The following is a 22,863-nucleotide window of genomic DNA, read 5'->3' as shown; positions in this document are numbered from 1 at the left end:
CCCGCCCGCCCGCGGCTCCCCAGCCCCAGGCCGGGAGGTAGGAAGGCGCCGGCGGGAGTCGGGGATCCTGCTTTGGGTTGTGTGAGTTGGGGTGGGAAGTTATGCGTTCTGAGTTGAGGTGTTTGTTGGGACTATCTCTGAATTGCTGGCCGCCTTCTTTTTGGCGGGGGGAGGGGGGCAGAGGGGCCGACTTTGCAGCTCGTGACCGAGTCTAAGTGTGGAGTTGGAACTTTCGCCAGAGTTAGGGTGTGTGTTGATGGGTCTGAGTTAGCGAGTGTGCTCCTGGGAGTGGGTGAGGTCTGGGGGCTCTGGTGGGTGTGGGGGGTCTGAGTGTCTGTGGAGGTGTCGGTTTCGAGTGAGAACGAGCCCCATGCTTGTTTCTGACCGAATTGATTTGTGTGTGTCATTTGTGTGCGCCGGGTCCCCCTTAGGAGAAAAGAGGCCTCCTGGGTGGACAAAGATGGGCTACGGTGCTTTCTAGATCTTCAGTCTAGTCTCTTCGGAGGTTTGAGGCCTGGGGCGCGAAATTAGTGGGGACCTTTCTGACCGGCTCCTCCGTCCCTTTGTCTGGCCACATGGGGGAGAGCTGGGCTGGGATTTTGGTCTACGGGGGTCTTGAACGCCGCACCGCCACTGGGCTCGGCCTGGGGTCTTTGTCTTCGCCGGGGCTCCGGGGTCCGAGGGAGGAGGGGGATGGGAGCCGGGACTCTGGGGTCCTGGGAAAGCTGTGGAAGACGGGGAGCCCCCAGGGAGGCGGGATCTGACTGTATTGGAAAAAGTTTTCCCCTGTTCCCGGCCTCCGGAAAGTCACTGGGAACTTGAGTTGGATCCAAGCCCATGGCCGGGGAGGGGGGGGGAGGGGAGGGGAGGGGCGGGCCCGGGGGCTGAAGGGGAGGCGCCCTCGCCTGCCAGCCCCTCCCCTGATGGGGGTTGTGGGAAACTGGGGGAGGGGACGCCTGGGCCCTTTGTTCTGGCTCTCCCGAAGGCAGGGCGCCCCTGCCTCTGAGTCTGTGGTTCTGTGGGTCTTTCCTGGACTTGGCTTGAGTTTCTGCCCTGAGCCTCTGTCCCTCTCTCTCTGGGTGTCTGTCCCCTTCTCTCTGGATCTCTGGTCCCCCTCACTCTGGGTGTAGATCCCCCAACACTCCGTCTGTGTTCCCCTCTCTTTGAGACACTGTCCCCCCCACCCCGAGTCTCTATCACCCTCTCCCTGGATCTCCCCTCAGCCTTACAAGGGCCTGTGCCCCTCCTTTTCTAGCAGCTGCTACTCACATCCCAGCACCTGTTCTTGGGGTGGGACTGAGATGATCTCACCCACACCTCCCTCCCTGCAGCTAGGCCCTGACTCCTGTCTTCTTTAAACCAGTAATCCATACCCAAAGTTGCAGCCTTCCTGGGCCCTGGGCTTTATTCTGGGGTCTCCAAGACTTCATTACAACCCAGGCTTCCCTGAAAACACAGAGGAGAACACTCTCACTGGAAGCTTCCCCAGAAATCCAGCCTTTTTCTCCTCCAGGACCTAGGAGTCCTGGCCCCCAGTCTCCTGTTTCCCTTAGACCCAGGACTTCAGCCCCCTCCTTTCTCAGATTCAGGGATCCAGGTTCCCCCAGCGTCCTCCCTCGGACCCAGAAGTCTGGATTCCCAGCCCTCCCCACCCTCTGGGTGGGTCAGGGGAACCTTGCTGAACTCTGTGTTCCTACAGGCCCAGATGGGGGAACCCCGAGCTGGGGCCCCCCTGGACGATGGCAGCGGCTGGACAGGAAGTGAGGAAGGAAGTGAGGAGGGAACTGGCGGCAGTGAGGGGGCTGGGGGAGATGGGGGCCCAGACGCAGAGGGTGTCTGGAGTCCAGACATTGAGCAAAGTTTCCAGGAGGCCCTGGCCATCTACCCACCCTGCGGCCGGCGGAAAATCATCCTGTCTGATGAAGGCAAGATGTATGGTGAGTCCATCCCTCTTTTTTGACTTGGCCCCAATGGTTAATAAAAATATTAAGCAAAATCTGTGGCACTCTAAACACCATTCACGTAAAAGCACATTGTATTCTCACAAGGACTCAAGTAGAGCTAAAATCACCATTTACACAGAAGAGGCACCAAGAACCAGCAAGGCTAAGTGACTTGCCTGAGGCCACACAGAGCTAGTGTGTGGCAAAACGAGGATTTGAACCCAGGCAGCCTGGCTCCAAAGTCTGTAGTCCTAACTCCTGGCTGTGGACCTCTAGGAACTGTTGGTTCTCCTTCCCTGATGTACTCTCTGTTGGGAAGTTCTCTTGAAGGTCTAACTCTGCTCCGTCTTTGATTCTTCAGGTCGGAATGAGCTGATTGCCCGCTACATCAAGCTGAGAACGGGGAAGACCCGGACTCGCAAACAGGTCTCAGGACTGACTTGTGGGCGTCTGTCTGGGGTGGGCTTGTATTCTCGGGGCTGTCCTATGGTAAGGTTCAAGTTTGAGGAGGAACTTGTTTAGGTGCATTTGTCTCTCCTCTTGGCACCTCTGTTGATGTGCTCTAACTGTGCCTATTTTGGTGTTAGCTGTTGCATTAGAACCAGAGGGTAAGACAGACCGAATGAGTGAAAGAATGTAGGATGGGGATGGGGAATAAGACCTGGATTTGCTGAGTCTGGGGAAGATTAGTAGTGTTAGTGAGAAAAGAAGTTATGGCACCTCTGTGTTCTAATGCTCCGAGACAGCTGGCCCTGTCTGTGTGTTTGTCATCTTTCATGTTTTGGCAGCTCTCTGGGGCGCCTGGAGGGAGGGAAGGGGCAGGGGACTCAAGGGGTGAGTGGCTGTGGCCTGAATCTGCTTCCCTGTCACTCCCTTCAGGTCTCTAGTCATATCCAGGTTTTGGCCCGAAGGAAATCGAGGGAAATCCAGTCCAAGCTCAAGGTAGGGACCGTGGCAGACACCCTGAGAGGGAGGCAGAGACCCTCAGAGAGGGGGACAGGGACCCAGAGAGAGAGGGACAGAGACCTGGATAGAGAGGACAGAGACTCAGAGAGAGAGGGCAGCAGAGATCCAGAGAAAGGGGGACAGAGAGACTCAGGGTAGGGACAGAGATCCAGAGATGGGGACAGCGAGTCACACAGAGAGGCAGACAGAGTTGGGGAGCAGAGACCCAAGGTGGGGGTTGCAAGTGGCCTTGCAAGGGTGGAGGATAGGGACCCCAGGTAGGAAGAGTTTCATAGAGCGAGGTGGATGGAGATTCAGCTTAGGACAGGCGAGAAGGATGGGGCATAGGGCCTCTTCTCTGGCTACTGCTGTCTTCGCCCTCCCTCTCCTCTCCTCTCCCCTTCCTGATGTCCTCATTGCCTTTTCCCTCTTGTGCTTCTTTGTCTCCTGGCTCATCTTCCCACTTCCCAGTCTGCACGGGGCCCGCCTACACTTTCTGTGCCCAGGAATCTTCATTTCCTTTTGGAGATTTTCATATCCCTTTTCTTTCTTTTTTTTTTTTTCTCATCGTCTGGATTTCCTCTTCCCTCTTGGCCTGAGACTCTCATTTTCTGCTCCTCTGAGGGTGGGGTCTTTTTTGCCTCGTTCTCACCACTTGGGGACCACCACTTCATGTCCTTTTTGTACCTGGAAGCCTCCCCTTCCTTTTTCTTTAAGGCTGAAAACCTTCACTTCCGGTCTTTGGTCTTTTCTGGACCTCGCCGTTCCCCTTCTGTCCTGTCTGGGCTGGGAAACACTCCTTGTCTCTTCCCTCTGAGTCTAAAAGTCTCATTTCCTGTTGCCTGTATATTCGGAAACCTTCACTTCCTGCTCTTTCTGGACCTAGAAACTCTTGTCACTGTCTTTTATTCTGGACATGGGAACCCCTCTAGGCCTGGTCTTCTCTACTTTCTGTTCCGTATTCATCCCTTGCTCAGCTCAGGGTGGCTGGGCTGTAGGGGTTGGGAGGGTAGGAAGGTTGGGGGTGGGAAGTCCAGGCCTCATTTCCTAAGTCATGTTTTCTTTCCTCCTTTGGCACCCTCCCCCTCCCCGTGGGCAGGCCCTGAATGTGGTAAGTCCTCCTGCCCATCCTCCCACCTGCTCCCCTACCCAAATTCCTAAGGAGGCCAGGAGGGGCAGAGGGCTGAAGCAAGAGGGATTTGGACCCTCCCCCAACCCTTTGCCTTGACTCCCCAACTCTGTATCTCCCCAGGCTCGCCCTGCCCTGTCATTGTCCTACCTTTCCTGTGTTGGCTGGGACGCCCCATTAACATGGACCTCCAACTTTTCCTTCAGGACCAGGTTTCGAAGGACAAGGCTTTCCAGACAATGGCCACCATGTCCTCGGCCCAGCTCATCTCAGCACCTTCCCTGCAGGCCAAACTGGGTCCCGCTGGCCCTCAGGTGGTCTGAGTGGGGGATTGTGGGGCTCAGGGCTAGAGGGGTGGGGTTGCAGTTTCAACAGGAAATTGACATCCACCTTCTTTGTCTCTTCTTCAGGCCCCAGAGCTTTTCCAGTTTTGGTCAGGGGGCTCTGGGTCCCCCTGGAATGTTCCAGAGTAAGTACTTCCTATTCTGACTCAGCACCTGCTCCCTCTCCCCAACACTCCTCCCTACCCTCCACCTTTCTCACCCCACCTTTCAGTTCCCAACTCCCTTGTGAACACAGATTCTGGAACCACACTATCTAGATTTGACTTCCAGGGAGGAGGCTGGGGCATTGGTCCGCGGAAGAGGACTAGGTCTGAGCTGGGAAAGTGAGGAAGGAATGCGGTAGAGAGAGGCAGGAGGAGGAGGGATGGGCTGGGGCCTGATGGGATGAGAAGGAGGGAGGAGGCGAGGACAGTGCTTGGGGTCTGGCTGGTGACTAGGGTTGATGAGACCATCCAGAGATGGGCAACCTAGGGGAGGAGCCAGTTTGGGGAGGAAATGAGCTCAGCGTGGGATTTGATGAATGTGAGGGGCTGTTGGACATCTATGGGGATAGTAGCCTCCTATTGGGAGTGTCTGGGCCCCACAAGCTCATGGGAAAGGCGGATGTAAGTCCAAAGTGTTGGAAACCTCTGGAGGTCCAGAGGGATGAAGGGAGCCCCCGAGGCTCATAGGAAGGCTCATTCTCATCCCATCAAGGTGGTTCTTGGGCCTGAGGTGGAGCAGGGCTCCTTATCTTCTCTCAAGAGTCAGAAGGAAGAAAATTGGCGCCTTTTCAGCTCTGAGAGAGCACTGAAGGTGACAGGATATGTTTCTAGCCTAGAATAGAAACAGGCCCCAGAAGCTCATGGGAAATGGAGTTTTCAGTCCAGAGAGGTGACAGTGGATCCAGGCTAAGTGGGCGTTGGCAGGACAGTGTGGCCTCAGGATGGTGAGGCACGAATATTGAGGGTATTGCCAGACAAAGAGTAAAGTGACAGGCTGTGGGATCCAGCCTGGTAGAGACGAAAGTTCACTGGGGGGGTGCTGCTGGACGGGGACACAGGAAGGGGTCAGAACAAGTCCCTGGGGGCCAAAGGAGCCACAGGTTTACAGGGGAAAGGGTTGAGCTGGAAGGAGGGGTGGCTCAGCAAGAATTGCACTGGGCATTAAGGTCCTACCTTTCATGGAATGGATAGTCGAATGGGGGCGTCGAATGTTAATGAAATCATCACCAGTGTAAGCACAAAACTGAAGTGTGTCCTGGGGTGTGAAGAATCTGGGGTGAGGAAGAGCATTCTGGGCATTTCTCTGCGGAGGTAACACTGAAGGATGAGTAGGACTTAGCCAGGTTTATAATGGGGTTGGGAAGCGTTTAAGCAGAGAAAATAGCACGTGCCAAGGCCCTGGGGTGCAAAAATTTGGTGAGTTCCAGAAACCTGAGAGAGGTATTAAGCCATTGGCCAGTCAGTCAGATGTTTATTGAGCACCTATTAAGTGCCTGGTACTCTGCTTGGACAAGTTAGACAGAATTCCTGCCTTCATGGAGCTTACATACTTGGAGAGGGGAGGAGACAGACAATAAACATGTAAATAAATAAGAATTAATAAAAGAAGAATAAATGTGGGAAATAAAGCAGGGTATATATGCTCTATTTAGACAGGGGCATGAAAGGCCTTTCTGAATAGGAGGCATTTGAGCAGTGGCCCTAATGGGTAAGTGGGGAGGGTACTGGAGTCTGGATTTCAGAATTGGGATGGCAAGTATTAGGTTAAGGCCAATGGGAGTCGAAGTCTGAAGGTCTGTGGAGTTTGTGTCTTTCTGATCCTGATCTTTTGACACTTGACCTCTTCTTGACCTCTGACCTCCAGTCCTAACTCCCTGACCTCTAACATCTCAGTCTCCTCACCACCATCTCCTGGGCTGCCTGTAGGTTATTGGCTTCTAGAACCTTGTTGTCAGATTCTTAAGTCACTAGCCACATGTAGTTATTGAAATTTAAATTAATCGAAATTAAGTAAAAATTCAGTTCCTCAGGCATTCTAGCTACATTCATATTTAGCAGTCACATGTATTGGACAGCACAGATAGAGAACATTTCCATCACTGAAGAAAGCTCTGCTGGACAGCTCAGCACTGCTTTATAGTCTTTAAAAAAAAAATTATTCCTAAGTATTTTATTTCTTAATGGAGGTACTGGGGATTGAACTCAGGACCTCGTGTATGTTAAGCACACACTCTACCCCTGAGAGCTATACCCTGCCTGCACTGCTTTATATTTTGTTGTGCTACTTTCCCAGCCTGAATTTTGGCGTGGTGTCCTGCTGGTCATGTTTCTCCCCACCCTCCCGAGCCTCCTGCCTCCTCTTTCTCCAAGTTTTCTAGTTTTAGTGTTTTCTTCTCAACTCTGGGGGCCCCATTTGTCTTCTCTTTCTGCCATATTGTGAGAGGTACCAAAATCTCATCAAGACCACAGGCTTTGTGGTTTGGACTGACTTGGGTTTGAGCCCAGGCTCTCCCGCGCCCAGCTCTGTGATTTTGAGTGGGTCAGTTGACCTCTGTGTGCCTCAGTGTCCTACGCAAAATGAGAGGAGCAGAAATCACCTGACCTCATAGGCTGTGAGGCTTCAATGAGATCTTGTACACAGCATGCTAGCACACGGTCTGGCTTGCTCTGGCCCTTCAGTCAATGTTAACTGGTAGGATTATCATCTTTTCTTCTTGCTGACCCCCAGCTTCCTTTCTCCCTCAGCGTGAAGCCATTCTCACAGGCACCGTTCTCCTTGTCACTGACTCCTCCATCTACTGACCTCCCAGGTAAGAGCCTGTTCTTCACCCTCGTTTCCGTTTCTTCTCAGCCCCAGATGCCTTTCCTTCAACCTTCCATTAATCGGGAAATACATTCTTACTGGGGTCCAGCTCTGGAGCAGAGCCTGTGAGGGTATAGAAGGATGAAATGCAGAATTTGTAGTGGTTAAGAGCATGGCCTCTGTAGCCAGATATCCTGAGTTGTTGTTCTGTCACTTGGCTAACCTAAAGGACATTGGGGAGATATATTCAATAAGATTCTTTCAGCTGTAAATGACAGAAACCCAAATCAAGCTGAATAATCCCCCTAAGAAAGAAGTTTATTGGTTCAGGTAACTGATATTTCAGGATTTATGGCTTCAGGCATGGCTGGATCCAGGGGCTCAAATGGTAGCATCAGGACTTGCATGGTTCTGCTTTCCTCTGTGGTCACTTCATTCCCAGGCAGGCTCTGCCCACCTGGTAGCAAAGATGGCTTCCAGAAGTCCATGCTGATGTGGTCCTAAGAACTCACATTGGTGAAAAGGAACTCTCAGGTTCCACAGGCTCATCAATTGGGCATGCCTTTGGCTGCAAGTAACAGAATACCCAAATTAATAGTGACTTAAATAGTAAAGGCTTTAATGATTCCACATAACAGAAAGTCTTCAGGTTGTGGGGGAGGGTGCAGCTCAGCCACAGAGTGTGTGCTTAGCATGCACGAGGTCCTGGGTTCAATCCCCAGTACCTCCATTAAAAACAAACAAACTAATTACTTCCCCTCACCAAAAATAAAAGTCTGGAAGTGGGCTGCTCCTGTGCTGGCTCAGCAGCTCTGCACTACTAGGACTGGCATCTCTATAGGTCTCTTGGCCTCTATCTTATTATCCCAAGATGGCTGTGTGGCTCCAGGTATCGTATCCCAAGCAGGACTTGGCCAGAGCCAAAAGCTTTCTCCTCCCAAAGTTCTGTCTTTTTTATTCAGGAAGAAACTCCTTCCCAGAAGCCCCCCAGCAGATTTCCCCTAACGTCTCATTGGCCAGGACTGTGTCACATGGCCACCTCTAGCTGCAAGGGAGGCTGGGAAAGTGAGTATTTAGCTTTTTCAGCTTCTAAGTGGAGGCAGGCAAGAGAGAATGGTGCTTGATATATTCAGTAAACGTTAGCAATTTTTATTGTTTTTTTTTTCTTTCTCTAGGGTACGAGCCCCCCCAAGCCCTCTCACCCCCTGCTTTGCCCCCACCTGCTCCATCACCCCCAGCCTGGCAGGCTCGGGCTCTGGGCACTGCTCGGCTGCAGCTGGTGGAGTTCTCGGCCTTTGTGGAACCACCGGATGCAGCTGATTCTGTGAGTGCAATTTTGGGATAGTCAGTGGAAAGTTTTGGAACATCGAGGGTTATTGGAAGGGAAAGCATAAAGCAGTGGTTCTCAAATTTTAGCATGTATTAGAATAATATGGAGGGATTGTTAAAACACAGGTTGCTAGGCCTCAGCCCCGGAATTTCTGATTCAGTAGATCTGGTGTAGGATCTGAGAATTTGCATTTCTGACAAGCTCCCGGGTGATGTTGATGATGCTAGTCCAGGGACCACACTGAGTAGAATAGAAGAACTGGAATATTGTGGGGTCATGGGTTGGGAAGGCCAGAGAAATCCCCTGAGGACACCATTCATTCATTCAATAAACATTTTTGAGTGCCTACTGTGTGCCAGGCTTTGTGGTGGATAGTGGGAACCTGGAAAAGAAAATATGTTTCTAGGTGCAGGCTTTTCTAGCCTAGGATGGAGACAGATGCCCTATTAGTCAGGGTGGGCTGACTGTTAGGAGAAATTACCCCCAACTCTCAGGGACTGAAAACCATATAAGTTTCTCACTCATTAACATTTCAATGTGGGTGTTAGCGGGAACCTTCCACATAGTGATTTGGGAAATCCAGGCTTCCATTTTATGGCTCAGCCATTTTCTAGGTCTTCAGAAGATGGTGCTGGATGCTCTGCATCTGGCTGGCAGATGGTAGAAGGGAGAGAGTCAAGAATTGTTCAGGTTTTATGAGTCTGGTTTGGAAGCAGAAACTATTGGGTCTGCTCACATCCCATTAGACAGAACTTAGTCATGTGGTCATACCTAACTGCAAAGGAGCCTGGGAAATGTAGTTTAGCTGTGTGAAAAGGAACTAGGGTTTCTGAGCACAGCAGTCTCTGCCACAGCCACATAAACCCCAATTGCTGTATATTGTGGTCCGGGTAAAACCTAAGTCAGAGTAGGTTAAAACCCTCCAATCTCACTTGGAACAAAAATTCAAGTCTGTTCAGTTGCCTATAAGGCTCTGCACGATCTGACCCTCGTTTCTGTTCTGCTCTTACCCACTGCCCTGTCACCGTTGTTTACTCGGCTCTGGCCACCCTGGCCTCCGTGCGCTTTCTCATGCATGCCAGGCCCGCTCCTGGTTCAGGGCCTTTGCATCTGTTGTCCCTGTCTCTTGATGCGCTTTCCCAAGATATCCCTATTTTCTCCCTCCGTTCATTCAGGCCTTTGCTTATCTTCTTAGATTGGCTTTCCCAAACCACCTTATGGAAAAATGCCAGCTGCTATACTCTTGACTCCCTTACTATGCTTTCTTAGGATTTTTTTTTCTCTCTCTCTTTTTAAAAAAATTTTATTTTGAGGATTTTTTTTTTTTCATAGCGTGTATCTCTCTCTGAAATTTCATGGGATGATTTTTAAAATTTTCTGTCTCTGACAGTAGACTGTGAGCTCCAAGTCAGGGACTTTGCCTTGTAGTCCTGGGATCTGGAATAGTGCCTGCACACAGTAGGTCTCTCCATAGATGTTTGTTGAATAATGTGTATGTGCTGGGATAGGGGAGGCTTCCAGGAAGAGGCAGATTTGGATGGACTCGGGCCTGGAAAGAGGGAGTGAGGATTTATGTTGGAAGAGAAGAAGGGGAATATTTTTAGGGTGTGGACAAGAAGTAATAAGAATGGGAACAGATGGGAAGTCCTGATGTGGGCTGTATGGATCCATCCATTCATCCACACATCCATCCATTCACAGAACATTCATGTTCAATACAGGGCTAGGTTGAGGGAGGGTGGGCTTTGTCCTAGGGGCACTGGGGAGCCATGGGAGGATTACGAGCAGGGGAGGGCTAGGGTCAGCTCTGGAGCCAGATGAGTGATGAACTGGAGAGGAGAGAGTGGAGGCTGGGAGGCCAGGGAGAAGGCTAGAGTGAGGGAGGGAGAGGAGAGGGCTGTGGGGATGGAAAGCAAGGGATAGTGTAGAGAATTGGGCAGTAGGGACAAGGCTTAGGGACTGAGGTACTGTGGGCATGAAGAGGCAGAAGAGAGTGAGGACAGTGCCTGGGAGTTGGGCCCAGTGGAACAGCTAGCAGAAGCTGTGGTGATGGTGACAGGGGTGTGGGTTGGTGGGCAGTGATGGCTGGGGGTCCAGCCCATTTCCCACTCCTCATCCATGGCTATCCCTCCTCAGTACCAGAGGCACCTGTTTGTACACATCAGCCAGCACTGTCCTAGCCCTGGAGCGCCCCCTCTAGAGAGTGTGGACGTCCGGCAGATCTATGACAAATTCCCTGAGAAAAAAGGCGGTCTGCGGGAGCTGTATGATCGTGGGCCCCCTCACGCCTTCTTCCTGGTCAAGTTCTGGGTGAGTTCCGCCACCAAAACCAAGAGTGCTCGTAAATCACGTGGCTTTGTAGCTCAGGCCCCTGGCTCTAAGGGAGACAGTCAGTCTCAGGACCTACCAGGTCAGCCTGGGCCTTATCAGTCCTCATTGCTCAGAGTGTCAGCCCCCTTAGTAACAAGGAGCTCCAAGGAGTTTTGTTTGCCCACAGGGTGGGATGGATGGGACCAGCGGAGGCGTAGGGACCTCCAACCTCCCCAGATCCCACTAGATTTTGTGACAGCCAGTCATGGGACTGATATGGCCCTGGGGATTGGCTTGTGACATTTTACACTTGCCCGTGCCCCACCTGGGTGCACCAAGCCTCGTCACAAAGGAATGGCCCCTTCCCCTTAGCGGATGAGTCCTGGAGTGTTTGTTTGGTCTCTAAAGAGAGGACAAGGCTTTGCTGGGTTCCACCAGACCCTGTTGCTAAGAATGTCTGGCCTTGAAGCGATGGAAGGGGCTGGGGAGTGGCTTTGTAAAGTCCTGTAGCTAGTTACCATTTACTGAGCACTTACTATATATAGGCCCTCTGCTAGGTATGTAATTGTGAGTAAGAGGGTCCATCTTGGGTCTTTCTTAGACTTACTTGGTTTGGTGTCCAGTACAGTGACTGATGCTGATGCTATAGGGGTTCAATAAATGTTGTGAAGGTATAGCGGGTGTTAGCTCTTGTGGTAACCAGGGCTGTTGAGGGATCTACATAGTCTCTGAAAAGGAAAGCCCATAGCTCCTGTGGTTATAAAGTATTCTGGTACGTGGAGTGGAGCCTTGCACTGGCTCTGGGGATGTGCTGCAGAGCTTTTAGGCCTTAACAAACTTAAGGCTTAAGAAAGGGCTTAAGAAAGGCCTCACAAGGTCCCAGGTCTGGAGAGCAACCCTTCAGAAGCCCAGTTTCTGAAGGGATATAGGGGAGTGGCTGAGAAGGCCTTCGGTTTTGTCTGGCTTCACAAGGACCTGTTCCCAGGGTGATGGATGGAGTCAGTCCTCTGAGGAGACTAAACCACCCTGGAAAGTGACCTGGCCTAGTTAGCAACTAAAGTTAGAAAGAGGAAGAGAGATGCCTCCCAGGAAGGTGGCCAAGGGGCTCTGCCAAGGGTGCGATGGGGTCTGGGCTTCATTAGGCCCCTCTTGGCCTACTTGACTGTCTGCCCCCTTGGCTGTTGGGGTCATGGAGGGGGTCTGACCTCTGAAAATCAGCTGAAAGGGCCTGGCAGAGTTTTCTAGAGAGGAGTCAGGCTTCCCTAGGCCTCTCCAGGCTCCCTAGCTAGGGAGTAGCCACTGTCTTAGCAACCAGGGTCACGAAGGGGTCTGAGGGAGAGCCTCTGGCTGCTAGGGAAAAGCTGCCCTTGGAAGGGGCTGAACTCCTGAGTTGGGAGCTTCAGGAGAAAAAGTTGAATTCCATGGCTTCTTTGGTCGTGGTGATGGTGATGGTGGAGGGTTACTGGGAAGAGAGTGTCAGGACCATTTTAAGGACCCCAACTTCTCTAATATGTATGGAAGGAAGGGTGAGTCTTCTCCAGAAGCTGGCCCATGGAGAGGTAGAGACTTTGTTGAGAAATAGAGGAGGGCAATGGGAGACACCAGGTCATGCAGCAGAGTTAGTTCCCACTTTAGAAGAGTCCCCACCGTGTATAAGGGACGTCCCCTCCAGCTTACCTGTGCCTTCCCATCCCCCAGGCGGACCTGAACTGGGGCCCGAGTGGCGAGGAGGTGGGGGCCGGCGGCAGCAGCAGCGGTGGCTTCTACGGCGTGAGCAGCCAGTACGAGAGCCTGGAGCACATGACCCTCACCTGTTCTTCCAAGGTCTGCTCCTTTGGCAAGCAGGTGGTGGAGAAGGTGGAGGTGAGGCTGGAGGGGTGGAGCTCTGGGCGAGTGAGCGCCCAGCCACCTGCCACTTCGGGGATGCAGACTAAATGGACCAGGAGCCACGATGGCTCAGGCAGTTGGGGAGCTGCATGGTGGGATGGGGGGGGTATCTTGGCCTCTTTAATACATGGGCTTAGAGCTAATTCAGAGTTCCAAAGTCACCTGTAGGGGTCACTGTGAGGGTTTAAAGATACTATGTGGAACAGATATTTACAGTTACTAAGATTCAAAAGTTTCTTGTTTTTTAAAAAATTTATTTATTGTTTGTTTGTTTATATTTTTGGGGGAGAGGGAGGTAATTAGGTTTGTTTGTTTGTTTGTTTGTTTGTTTGTTTATTTATTTATTTATTTATTTATTTATTTATTTATTTATTTATTAATGGAGGTGCTGGGGATTGAACCCAGGACCTGTGCACACTAAGCACATGCTATACCACTGAGCTAAACCCTCTCCTGCAAAAGGTTCTTATTGATGTGGGGGAGTCCTTGGGGCAAGGAGGTTCAGGGGCAGGGGTCACTGACGACTTGAGGGGTCTCGTCTCATGGAAGGGTCTTTGGAGGGTTTAAGAGTATCTGAGGGCCTGGAGGTCAGAGGAGTTGAGATCTTTGAGGGTTCAGAGCACAGCTGTGAGAGGCTGGAGGGTTCCCTGGTTGCAAGCTCAATGATCCTGAGTTGGGTAACTGAGGGTTCAGGGTCCCATTTCTGGTCACTGTAGATGGGGCAATGGAGGGAAGATGGCAGTGGGGAGTGGGTATGGCATCTGAGAGGCACGGAGTGCCTCAGTTCTTGAGGTAACTCCACTGTCCTCCCCACTCCTTGCCCCCCCTGCCCCCGATTCAGACGGAGCGTGCCCAGCTGGAGGACGGGAGGTTCGTGTACCGCCTACTGCGCTCACCCATGTGCGAGTACCTGGTGAATTTCTTGCACAAGCTGCGGCAGCTGCCTGAACGCTATATGATGAACAGCGTCCTGGAGAATTTCACCATCCTCCAGGTGATGCACTGGGGCTGGGCCTGAGCAGGGCCCTGATGTGGAGAGAAGTGCCCACAACAGACCCTCAGCCCGGGGACCCTTCACCTGGGGAACTGACACAGTGTGGACCTCACACTTGACCCTTAGCTTAGCGGACACCTTTGCCCAGGGAACTGATATGGTGGGGATTCCACAGCATTCTCTTATTAGGGGATTCCTTCTATACTGGGGAAACTGACCTGGAGGACACCCCACAGTGGATCTTCAGCTTAGGGGACCTCCTTCACAGGGAACCTAACCTTAGCCTAGGGGACATGATATGGTAGGATCCCTTTTAAGTTGGGGAGTGTGATATGGTGGGACCCCCTTGATACACCATTTGATGTGAGGCCCCTCACTGCTGACCCTCAGACTTGGAACCTGGCATCTTGGGCATCCCCTCTACCTGGGGGAATGTGACAAGGTGGGGACCCATTTCCTGGGTATCCCATGACACCTCAGGGAGGGCAGAGTGTTCCCTGCCCTCCCTTCCAAGCATAAACCCTTTCTGGCCTCCTTGGCAGGTGGTGACAAACAGAGACACCCAGGAACTGCTGCTCTGCACCGCCTATGTCTTTGAGGTCTCCACCAGTGAGCGGGGGGCCCAGCATCACATTTACCGCCTGGTCAGGGACTGAAGGGGGACCCCAAAAATGGTTCATCCCTGGAATACCCTCCTCCTAGGAAGGACCTCCAGCTTTCCTCATGCTTCTTACTTGGGGAGGGGGCTGCTCCCTGTTAGGACCTTAAAAGTTGGGTGGTGAGTTGAATGGGCTGGGACGAGAGGAAAGGATGGATCCTGATATTGGGACCTCACAGGGATGTCTGGAAGGACAGATCACTCCAGAGCTTTAGACACTGGGGACAGGAGTGAGACAACCCCTGGGACAGCACTGGTTTCTGTCTCTAACAGGTGCCCTCCTCCTACTCTGTTCTGGATGTTTCAGAGGGCCCTTGTTACACATTGGCTTGTCCCTCTCCGGTTTTCAGCACCCACCCCCTCTCCTTAGCATCCCCACCCCCTGACCCTGATATCGAATATTGAAGGTTAACATTTTCTGTTCAAGAGCTGAGCCAGGTGGGCCCTGGAAATATTTTTCTTTTTTAATATAACAAGAGATATTTATAAGTGGGTGTTAGGGTTTGTAACTTTTTCTCAGCTGGGCAAGCAGTGGGGTGAGGCTTTTTAATCTCATGCCCTTTCTTCTAAGTGAGCCATGGGGCTAGACTGTTGCCTCCCTCTTCCCTCACCCCAAAGTGTGTTGGTTTGTGTTTTGACAGAGGATAAAGCTATTTTACCAAAACGCAGGGGATTTATTTGGAGTTTGGGTGAAAAACAATCTTGTGGGAGGTGGTAGGCCGACAGATGAGAAAAGGAAATGAGGTATTAGGGGGCAGGAAGCTGGTGGCCGGAAACCCCAGGTCCCGGGGGAGAGGTGACAGTGGGGCAGGCAGATGCCTGGGACCCCCAAGGGAATGGGGAGGCAGGGCTCAATGGGTGGGGCGAACTAGGGATTAAACAAATATTTACATGCAGCAGGGAACTAAAAGCCCAGGGCACTTGAGGAGGTCGGGGTGGGGCTTCGGGAGGGGCGGGGCCTAGCGGTACCGAGCGAGCCGGTCGTAGATGTGGTCCAGGTTTCTGCACAGGAATATGGAGAGCGCCATGAAGCTGAGCTACAGAGAAAGGAGACGTGGTCAGAGAGGTCGCGGGTTTGCCGAGGAGAGCAGAGGGGTGGGGTAATGGGGGGTCCCAAGGGAGGAAATTTAGGGGCCTAGGAGGTGGGGCCAGGGGAAGAAAATAAGGCCCAGCGAATTGGGCGGGGCTGCGTTATGGGAGGTGTGGAGAAAGGAGTAGATAAAAGGTGGGCGGGGCTCGAGAGATACTTGACCCTGGTTGTGAAAAACCGGGTCAGGGACCAGAGTTTGGGGGAAGTTAAGAGCGGTGGATCGGGTTGGGTAAGGGAACCTAGCTGCGTCTATCTCAAGTCTAGAGTCTTAAGTGAGATTCGGAGCAAGCCCAGGGTCCTTTATTCCGGAGGCTCATTTGTCTCCCCCTCCGTCTCGGCCTCTAATTCCACCTCGGCCTCCACCTCTTTGCCCGAGCTCCCGGTCTCAAGTTGTTCCTCGTGTTGATCCCAAAGCGGCCAGGGCCCCAGAGCCATGGGCAGCTTGCCCTGCGGGGCCTTGTCCCCCCAGTTGGGGCAGGCATCAGCCATACCCCAGCCACCCCACACACTGCCGCTACGCCCGCTGCTGCTCAGCACACCATAGTGCCCGCCGCCGCCATCAGTGCTCGGCCCGGGCCCGGTCCTCGAACAGTAGGCATCCGGGACCTGCGGCTGGGGTTCCCGGTGGAGCATGCTGCGCGGTAGTAGCAGGGTCAGCCCTGCCACACTCACCTGCGGGGAAAGGGGAGGGATATCGCGGCCAACAGCAGGAGGCTGATATGCCAAGGAGGGCCAATGGGAGCCTGGGAGGAAGGGCGGGAACGCCTGCTCCCTGCGTGCAACCAATCAGGGCTCACAGAGGCTAGGTCTCCTTCCTCGTCCAGGCCCTATCAGGCATGTGCCTTTCTCAGATAATGTTTGGACGCGCGACCTGGGGCAGGGTCATCTAGGCCAATCGTGATTGGGGGCGGGACCAGATCACCTCAAGGAGACCCACGCCAAGACAGATGCCCACTATGGAGATGAGGTTGTTGTGCAACCACTTCTGGAGGCTCCACTCGCAGCCCTGGGGATGTACGGAGAGGTTATTAGGTAGGCTTCTTTTTGGGATTTGCCATCAAGCCTGGGCTCGCTGTTTTCAAGCCCAGCCTTAACCCCTCTTTCAGGCACCGCCCTCACTTCGCTAGTTATCGGGGTTCTCTAATTTCTCCGTTTCACCCCGTCCAAGCCTTCCCCTCCCCAGGCATCAGCGTTCCAGATCCTGTCCTTCTGGCTAGGCCTTTTCTTTAGGCCCCGCCCTTCCAAAAGACCCTGCCCCTGGTACGGGCTCTACCCCTGTAGTATGGCTCTTTCTTGTAGCCCCACCCTACCGGCATACCCTTCCTATGTCCTGCGGGTTAGTTTACGGGGGACCACGCCCCTCCCGGCAGCACTATGCCACCCACAGTCCTCTCCCCTTTCTTGTGGTTCTTGTTCCAAATCCTACCTCTCGGTAGATGTAGCTGTTTGCAGGGACCACGCAAATGTCTGCATTGTGTCGAGGCGGGGCCGGTGATCCGAGCCGGCTGAACTGGGGGAAGGAGATCATATCGAAGATTGCGGAGTCGTTGGTCGCTGATGAATTATAGCAGGAGCAGGGCACGTGGGGCACTTCCGACTCGTTTCTCTTCAGGCTGGGGATATGGAACCAGTCCTGAGGAGAGTTCCAGCCGCAGCAGCGCAGCTGGGAGAGAAAGAGTCAGAGGAACAGCGACTAGAGGGATGCAAGATGATTTAGGGGATCAGGGGACTGGGTGATGGGTATGAGGTCATACTGGGGAGCAGAGGACTAAGTGGCGGGTGCAAGGTGGGGTCTGTGGGCTGCGCTGGGGTCAAGACGGCCAGGGAATATTAGGGGAACATGAGGTTTGTAGAGACGAGTCGCGGCAGGGTGGGGAAGGGCTGAGGTTGGGTGATCATGCTGTGGACTGAAGATTGGGTAGGCAGTGCAATTCAGCCTCAGGTAGGGGAAAAGTGGATGGGAGGGCGGGGCCGTGTGAGTGACCAGGGAATGGAGTCTCACTTAGGCCAGGTTCCTTGGGAACCAGTCACTACTGGGCAGGGAGTAGGGGTCACGCAGGGGCCTTCCTTGGGGCTAAGGGTGGAGTCTTATCAAGGCAGAGGCTGGAGCCAACAGGGTCTGGGAGCTGGGGGACTGCGTCACATTGGGGCCAGTTGTGTTATCATCTGGGGGTCGGCCACGACAGGCCTGGCAGGAGGTGGTGTAGGTGGGTAGGGTTATATTAGGGTCCTATGCCTAGGGGCCCGGGTCATGCTGGGGTGGAGTCTCCTCGAGGCAGAGGGCAGAGCTGCGTCAGAATCCCAGAGCTGGAAGAGAAAACCCGGTGGGTGGGGGCCTCACGCACCTGGAACTGCACGTAGTCCCAGCTCTCCTCTGCCGCAGTCTCCTCCGGGTGGGCGCGGTAGTTTTGGATCGTCTTCTGCACGACGTCCTTCACTTTCCGCTCCAGCTGAGAGGCCGAGAGTGAGGGTGGACCCTGACGCATCTCCCAACCGCCATCTGCTCCAACCCACGCTAGCCACCCCGTGCTTGTCTCAGTCTCAGGTGGTCCGTAAGCATCTTCGTGTCGGCCTGGGTTTTTCACCGGATGGGAAAGACTGTCTCTGTCCCTCAAAATGTCTCTCTTTGCCCGTTTCTACCGTCTGTCTTTTGGTTTCTCTGCTATCTCCCGCGATCTCTCGTTATCCGAGTTATTTCTCTCTTTATCCGAGCCTTCAGTTTCTCCCGAGTGTTTTCCCTTTTTTCCTGTTTTCCTTTAGATCTCTGTCTCTCTTGGTATGTCTGTCTTCCTCTGTCCTTGTCGGGGAGTCTTTCTCTGACTCTCCCTGTCTCTGTCTTCCTCTCTGCCAGTCTCTGTATCTCTCTGTCTCTTTTCTGTCTTGTCTTCTGTCTTCTCTGTCTCTGTTTTGTCTCTTTGTCCATACCATTCCCCTGTCTGCCTTTGTTTCCATCTTTCCACCTCCCACACCCCAACGCCCACCCAGTAGATGTGGGAGGGGGAGGGGGAGAAGGCGGCAAGCTCACCTGGACCCACTGAGTGGAGATGAGGATTCCCAGGGTAATCTGCGTGGCAAACAGGAGCAGCAGTGTCCCAAAATACTGGGGGTGGGGGACAGAGTGGAGAGGTCAGATTGAACCCCTCCCCAGGATGAAGGGGCTGTCAGGGCTCTCTCTGAGGATGGGATGTGAGTGGTCCTAGGGATGGAGAGGGGACGGGGCACTCACCAGGCCCAGGAGGCAGCGGAACTCCTTCAGGGCCCCCACACAGCCCAGGAGGGCCAGGCCCATGGTGAGGATTCCTGAAATGGCCAGGGCCTTGGACCAGATCTGCAAGGGCATGAAGGACAATCCTGGGGGAGGTGAGAGGCAGTGACGTTGGGCTCCATGTCCACAGCTTCAGGCAGCCCCATTCCCCAGATATGCACCACCCAAGTCAGGGACCAGTAGCCTGGGGAGCCTCTTTCTGGGCTCCCGGCATCCTTTTCTCTGGGTCTCTGTTCCTGTCCCACCTTGAATCTCTGTTCCTCTCCTTCTGGGATTCTCTCCACCTCTCTCCTCCTCACTGGCCCTCTCTCTCTTTAGGCTTCTGTTCCCTTCTTCCTGAATCTCTGTCCCTCTTTCTTCCTGTTCTCTGTCTCTCCCTCTTGCTCTCAGTCTCTCTTTCCTCCTTCAGCTCCTCCTCAACCCCGATAGTTTCAGTCCCATCATTTAAGTGATTGAATCAGTCTCCTAAACCTCCCTGAGGCTGAGGGGATACTGATACCTATTTCCTAGGATTGTTTTGAGGGATGCATGGGAGGCATGTGTTCAGTCTGATCCTCTCCACCAGGCAAACACTGATTAAATCTGAGCTATCAGGATTTTGACTATTCCCCAGTTACTGTTTCCCCAGAGTTATTATTAGTGTTACACCTGCTCTTCTACCTCCTTGCTGTGTGACATCCAGTAAATGACTTCCCTTCTCTGAACCTCAAGAGAGGGGAGGTTTATGGAAGGCTCTGATGCGTATCTGCACAATATCTGACACATAGGAAGTGCCTGAGAAATCGCCATTATAATTGGTGTGCAGAGGAAGAAGCTGGGGCTCAGAGAACTGTGGCAGTAGCAAGCGGTGAAGTGGAGCCTGGGACCAGACCAGGGAGCTGGGCACCATGGGACTGACTGGGACAAGGGAGGCCCCAGGAGGCCCCATGGGGGGAGGCCCGGTTCCTGCTGCTCCAGGAAGGCCCTCCCAGACTGCCCCGGCCCCCTTACCCACAAAGGACACAAAGCTGGTCTTGTCGATGAGTATCCAGATGCCGAAGCAGAAAATCAGGCTGCCTAGGACCTAGGGAGAGGAGATGAGGATGTGGCTGCTGGGCAAAGCAGGGGGTATAAGGTCGGGTGTCGGCAGCAGGGGCTGGGGCCTGGGCTGGGGAGCCAGCCAGGAGGCAACTCACGAAGAAAAAGAGGTTGAAAACGAAGAGGAGGTACTTGATGAGGCTGAGGCAGCCGTCCTGGGCCGACATCTTCTCCTAGAGGGGTGAGACAGTGGGAGGGACAAGACTGAAGAGGTGTTGCCAGTAGGGGACACAGGCTGAAAGACAGAGGCCGTGAGAGAAAGAGGACGAGAGAAAGGAAGAACTCAGAGAAAGAGGAAGTTTCAGGGTGGAGCCCCACCCCCTCCCTCCACACATGAGATGACTTTCTTCTCAGTCTCCATCCCCGTGTCCCTCACCGGCCCCACTGGGATGCGCACACCAGTACCTGACGGGCCTTGAAATCTGTGGGCACCAAGGACACACCAGGCAGGCCATCCCGAGTCTCCATGGCTCAGAACAGGGGACACACTGGGGATTGTGATCTACTTGCACTCATCTACTCTGGGCACCAGGACCCCAGGCTGGCCCTGGACAGCAGCCGACCTCACAGGCACTCTGACCTCACCGCTTGCTAAGCTCTGCCATCTCTGCGTCCTCTCTGTCCCCACTGCCCAGTCCTCCCAGTCTCTTGTCCTCCCACTCTAGGTCTCTGTTCTTTTCTCTCTGGATCTTTGTCCTTCTCTTTTCCTCTAGGTCTCTGTCCCCCACCTTCCCCGGGTCTATCCTCTCCCCATCTGGATTTCTGGCCCATTCTCTCTGCATGCCTGTCCTCCTTTCTCTGTTTATCTACCCATCCCCACACCCCCACTTCCCGTCATTGTCCCTCTCTCGGAGTCTGTGTCCTGTTCTTGGCAACAAGTGCAGATCAAGGTGATCCTGTGCGCTGGGGCAGGGGCTGGGCACCTGGGGGAAGTGAAAGTGCTGCTGGCCCCAAGCGGGAAGGTCCCCAGCAGCCCCGAGGGGTGACTCGGATGTGCCAAAACACCCGGAGCGGAAGCTGAGCTGTAGGCAGTTCTTCCTGCTTCTGCAGTGGGGCCCCAGGAGGAGGCGGCTTCTCAGTAGTCATGATTGAGCCCAGGACCTTGGCCGTTATATCTGGCTTTGCAGTACCTGGTCGTCTCTAGGCATGAGCTGTGCTCCCAGTGGCCTCTGAGGTCTCCCCTGATGCCCCTGCAGGCTCCTCACTTTTGTCAGGTCCCAAATTCCTCCCAGATTTCGGGCATTGTGGATGTTCCTACCATCCTGACATCCACCCAGGCCCTGGAAAACCAGACCCTCTTAGAGACCCTCTCTCTCTTCTGAGAGATCTCATCCACTTTTTATTTTTCCATAAAGGATCCAAATGTAATTTATTTTCTTATTAATGTCATCAAAAATCAATTCATATTAATAGTATTCTGATTTTTGCCTCTGGGCTTTCTTCTCCCCCCAGATTTATTGAGGAATAACTGACACATATAATGGTATATATTTAAAGTTTACAGAATGATGACTTTATATCTATCTAGGAATGATTATCAAGCTCAAGATTAACACATTCATCATAATTAACACATTCATCATCCCTCATAATAAACTTTGTGTGTGTTTGTGTGTGTGTGGTGAGAATACTTAAGTTCTACTCTAAGCAACTTTCCAGTATACAATACTGTATTATTAACTATAGTCACCATGCTGGACATTAGATCCTCAGGTTAGAGCTTCTTTTTCTTATAAATTTATATGCTTTGACCTATGTCTCCCCATTTTCCCTACTCCCCAGCCCCTGGCATTCACCATTCTACTCTCTGTTTCTAAGAAATTGGCCTCTAAAGATTATATATCTATCTATCTCACATTTTCTTTTTTATTTTAATGGAGGTACTGGGGATTGAACCCTACCACTGAGCTATACACCTCCCGCAATCTCACATTTTCTTGATCCATTTGTCTGTTGAAGGACATTTAGATTGCTTCCACACCTTGGCTATTGTGAATAATGCTGCAATGAACATGGGTGTACAGATATCTCTTCAAGATACTGATTTCATCTCCTTTGGATATATACCCAGGAGTGGGATTGTGGGAGCATATAGCAAATATGGTTCTATTTAAAATTTTTTGAGGAACTGCCACACTGTTTTTCATAGGGGCTGTACCAATTTACATTCACACAACAGTGTACAATGGTTCCCTTTCCTCCACATCCTCGCCAATAATTGAGATCTCTAGTCTGTCTTTTTTGATAATAGCCATCCTAAACAGGTATGAGGTGATACCTCATGGTTTTGATTTGCATTTCTGTCATGATTAGTGATGCTGAGCACCTTTTCATATATCTGTTGGCCATCTGTATGTCTTCATATATCTGTTGGCCATCTGTATGTCTTCTTTGGGAAAATGTCCATTCAGGTTCTTTGCCTGTTTTCAAACTGGATTATTTGCTTTTTTGCTGTTGAGTTATACGAGTTCTTTATGTAACTTGACTATTAACTCTTTATCAGATGTATGATTTGCAAATATTTTCTCCCATTCTCCATTGAAAAGGTTGCCTTTTCAAAGTATTGTTTTCTCTGCCATGCAGAAGCTCTTTTGTTTGATGCAATCCTACTTGTTTATTTTGGCTTTTGTTTCCTGTGCTTTTGATGTCTTATCCAATAAACTATTACCAAGACTAACTTGACAAAACTTAAGGAGCTGTTTCCCTGTGTTTTCTTTTAGAAGTTTTACAGTTTCAGGTATTACATTTAAGTCCTTAATACTTTTTGAGTTAATTTTTCTGAGTGGTATACAATAGTGGTTCAATTTCATTCTTTTGCATGTGGATATATGCTTTTCCCATTGTGTGTTCTTGACACCCTTGTCAAAAATTAGTTGACTGTACATGCATGAGTATATTTCTGGGCTCTCTGTTCTATTTCACTTGTCTATGTGCCTGTTTTTATGCCAGTACCACATTGCTTTGATCACTGTAACTGTAATATAGTTTGAAACCAGGGAGTATCATGTCTCCAACTTCATTTTCTTTCTCAAGATTGCTTTGGCTATTCAGGGTCTTTTGTAGTTCCATACAAATTTTAGGATAGTTTTTTTTGTCTATTTCTG

General features: G+C 52.1%; 2 protein-coding genes across 6 annotated transcripts; one reads left to right on the top strand and one right to left on the bottom strand.

Moving 5' to 3' along the window:
- The first annotated feature begins 2 nt into the window (after positions 1-2).
- TEAD2 (TEA domain transcription factor 2) lies at positions 3-14,991 on the top strand. Of its 4 annotated transcripts, none has more exons than XM_031459082.2 (13): positions 3-37; positions 1,700-1,937; positions 2,305-2,369; positions 2,823-2,885; positions 3,988-3,999; positions 4,224-4,331; positions 4,428-4,486; positions 7,091-7,155; positions 8,324-8,472; positions 10,615-10,788; positions 12,487-12,612; positions 13,517-13,669; positions 14,212-14,991. In XM_031459082.2, exons 2-13 carry the CDS (start codon positions 1,706-1,708, stop codon positions 14,323-14,325), a joined length of 1,320 nt encoding a protein of 439 aa, XP_031314942.1. In that variant the 5' UTR covers positions 3-37; positions 1,700-1,705; the 3' UTR covers positions 14,326-14,991. The 4 variants fall into 4 exon arrangements, with proteins under 4 accessions (XP_031314942.1, XP_010991514.1, XP_010991512.1 ...); XM_010993212.3 differs by having other exon boundaries at positions 12,487-12,651; XM_010993210.3 differs by having other exon boundaries at positions 25-81; positions 12,487-12,651.
- Positions 14,981-20,703, bottom strand: CD37 (CD37 molecule). 2 transcript variants are annotated; one of them, XM_031459084.2, is made up of 9 exons: positions 20,165-20,703; positions 19,858-19,932; positions 19,673-19,745; positions 18,644-18,768; positions 18,443-18,517; positions 17,763-17,867; positions 16,844-17,080; positions 16,340-16,423; positions 14,981-15,364 (listed from the first exon to the last, which is right to left on the bottom strand). In XM_031459084.2, exons 1-9 carry the CDS (start codon positions 20,225-20,227, stop codon positions 15,287-15,289), a joined length of 915 nt encoding a protein of 304 aa, XP_031314944.1. In that variant the 5' UTR covers positions 20,228-20,703; the 3' UTR covers positions 14,981-15,286. The 2 variants fall into 2 exon arrangements, with proteins under 2 accessions (XP_031314944.1, XP_064345590.1); XM_064489520.1 differs by lacking the exon at positions 20,165-20,703 and having other exon boundaries at positions 18,644-18,745; positions 19,858-19,909.
- Positions 20,704-22,863: the final 2,160 nt, after the last annotated feature.

This window comes from Camelus dromedarius, chromosome 9 (genome assembly GCF_036321535.1).
Source record: "Camelus dromedarius isolate mCamDro1 chromosome 9, mCamDro1.pat, whole genome shotgun sequence".
In the NCBI taxonomy this organism is placed as follows: domain Eukaryota; kingdom Metazoa; phylum Chordata; class Mammalia; order Artiodactyla; family Camelidae; genus Camelus; species Camelus dromedarius.
This window is presented reverse-complemented; position numbering and strand designations above follow the sequence as displayed.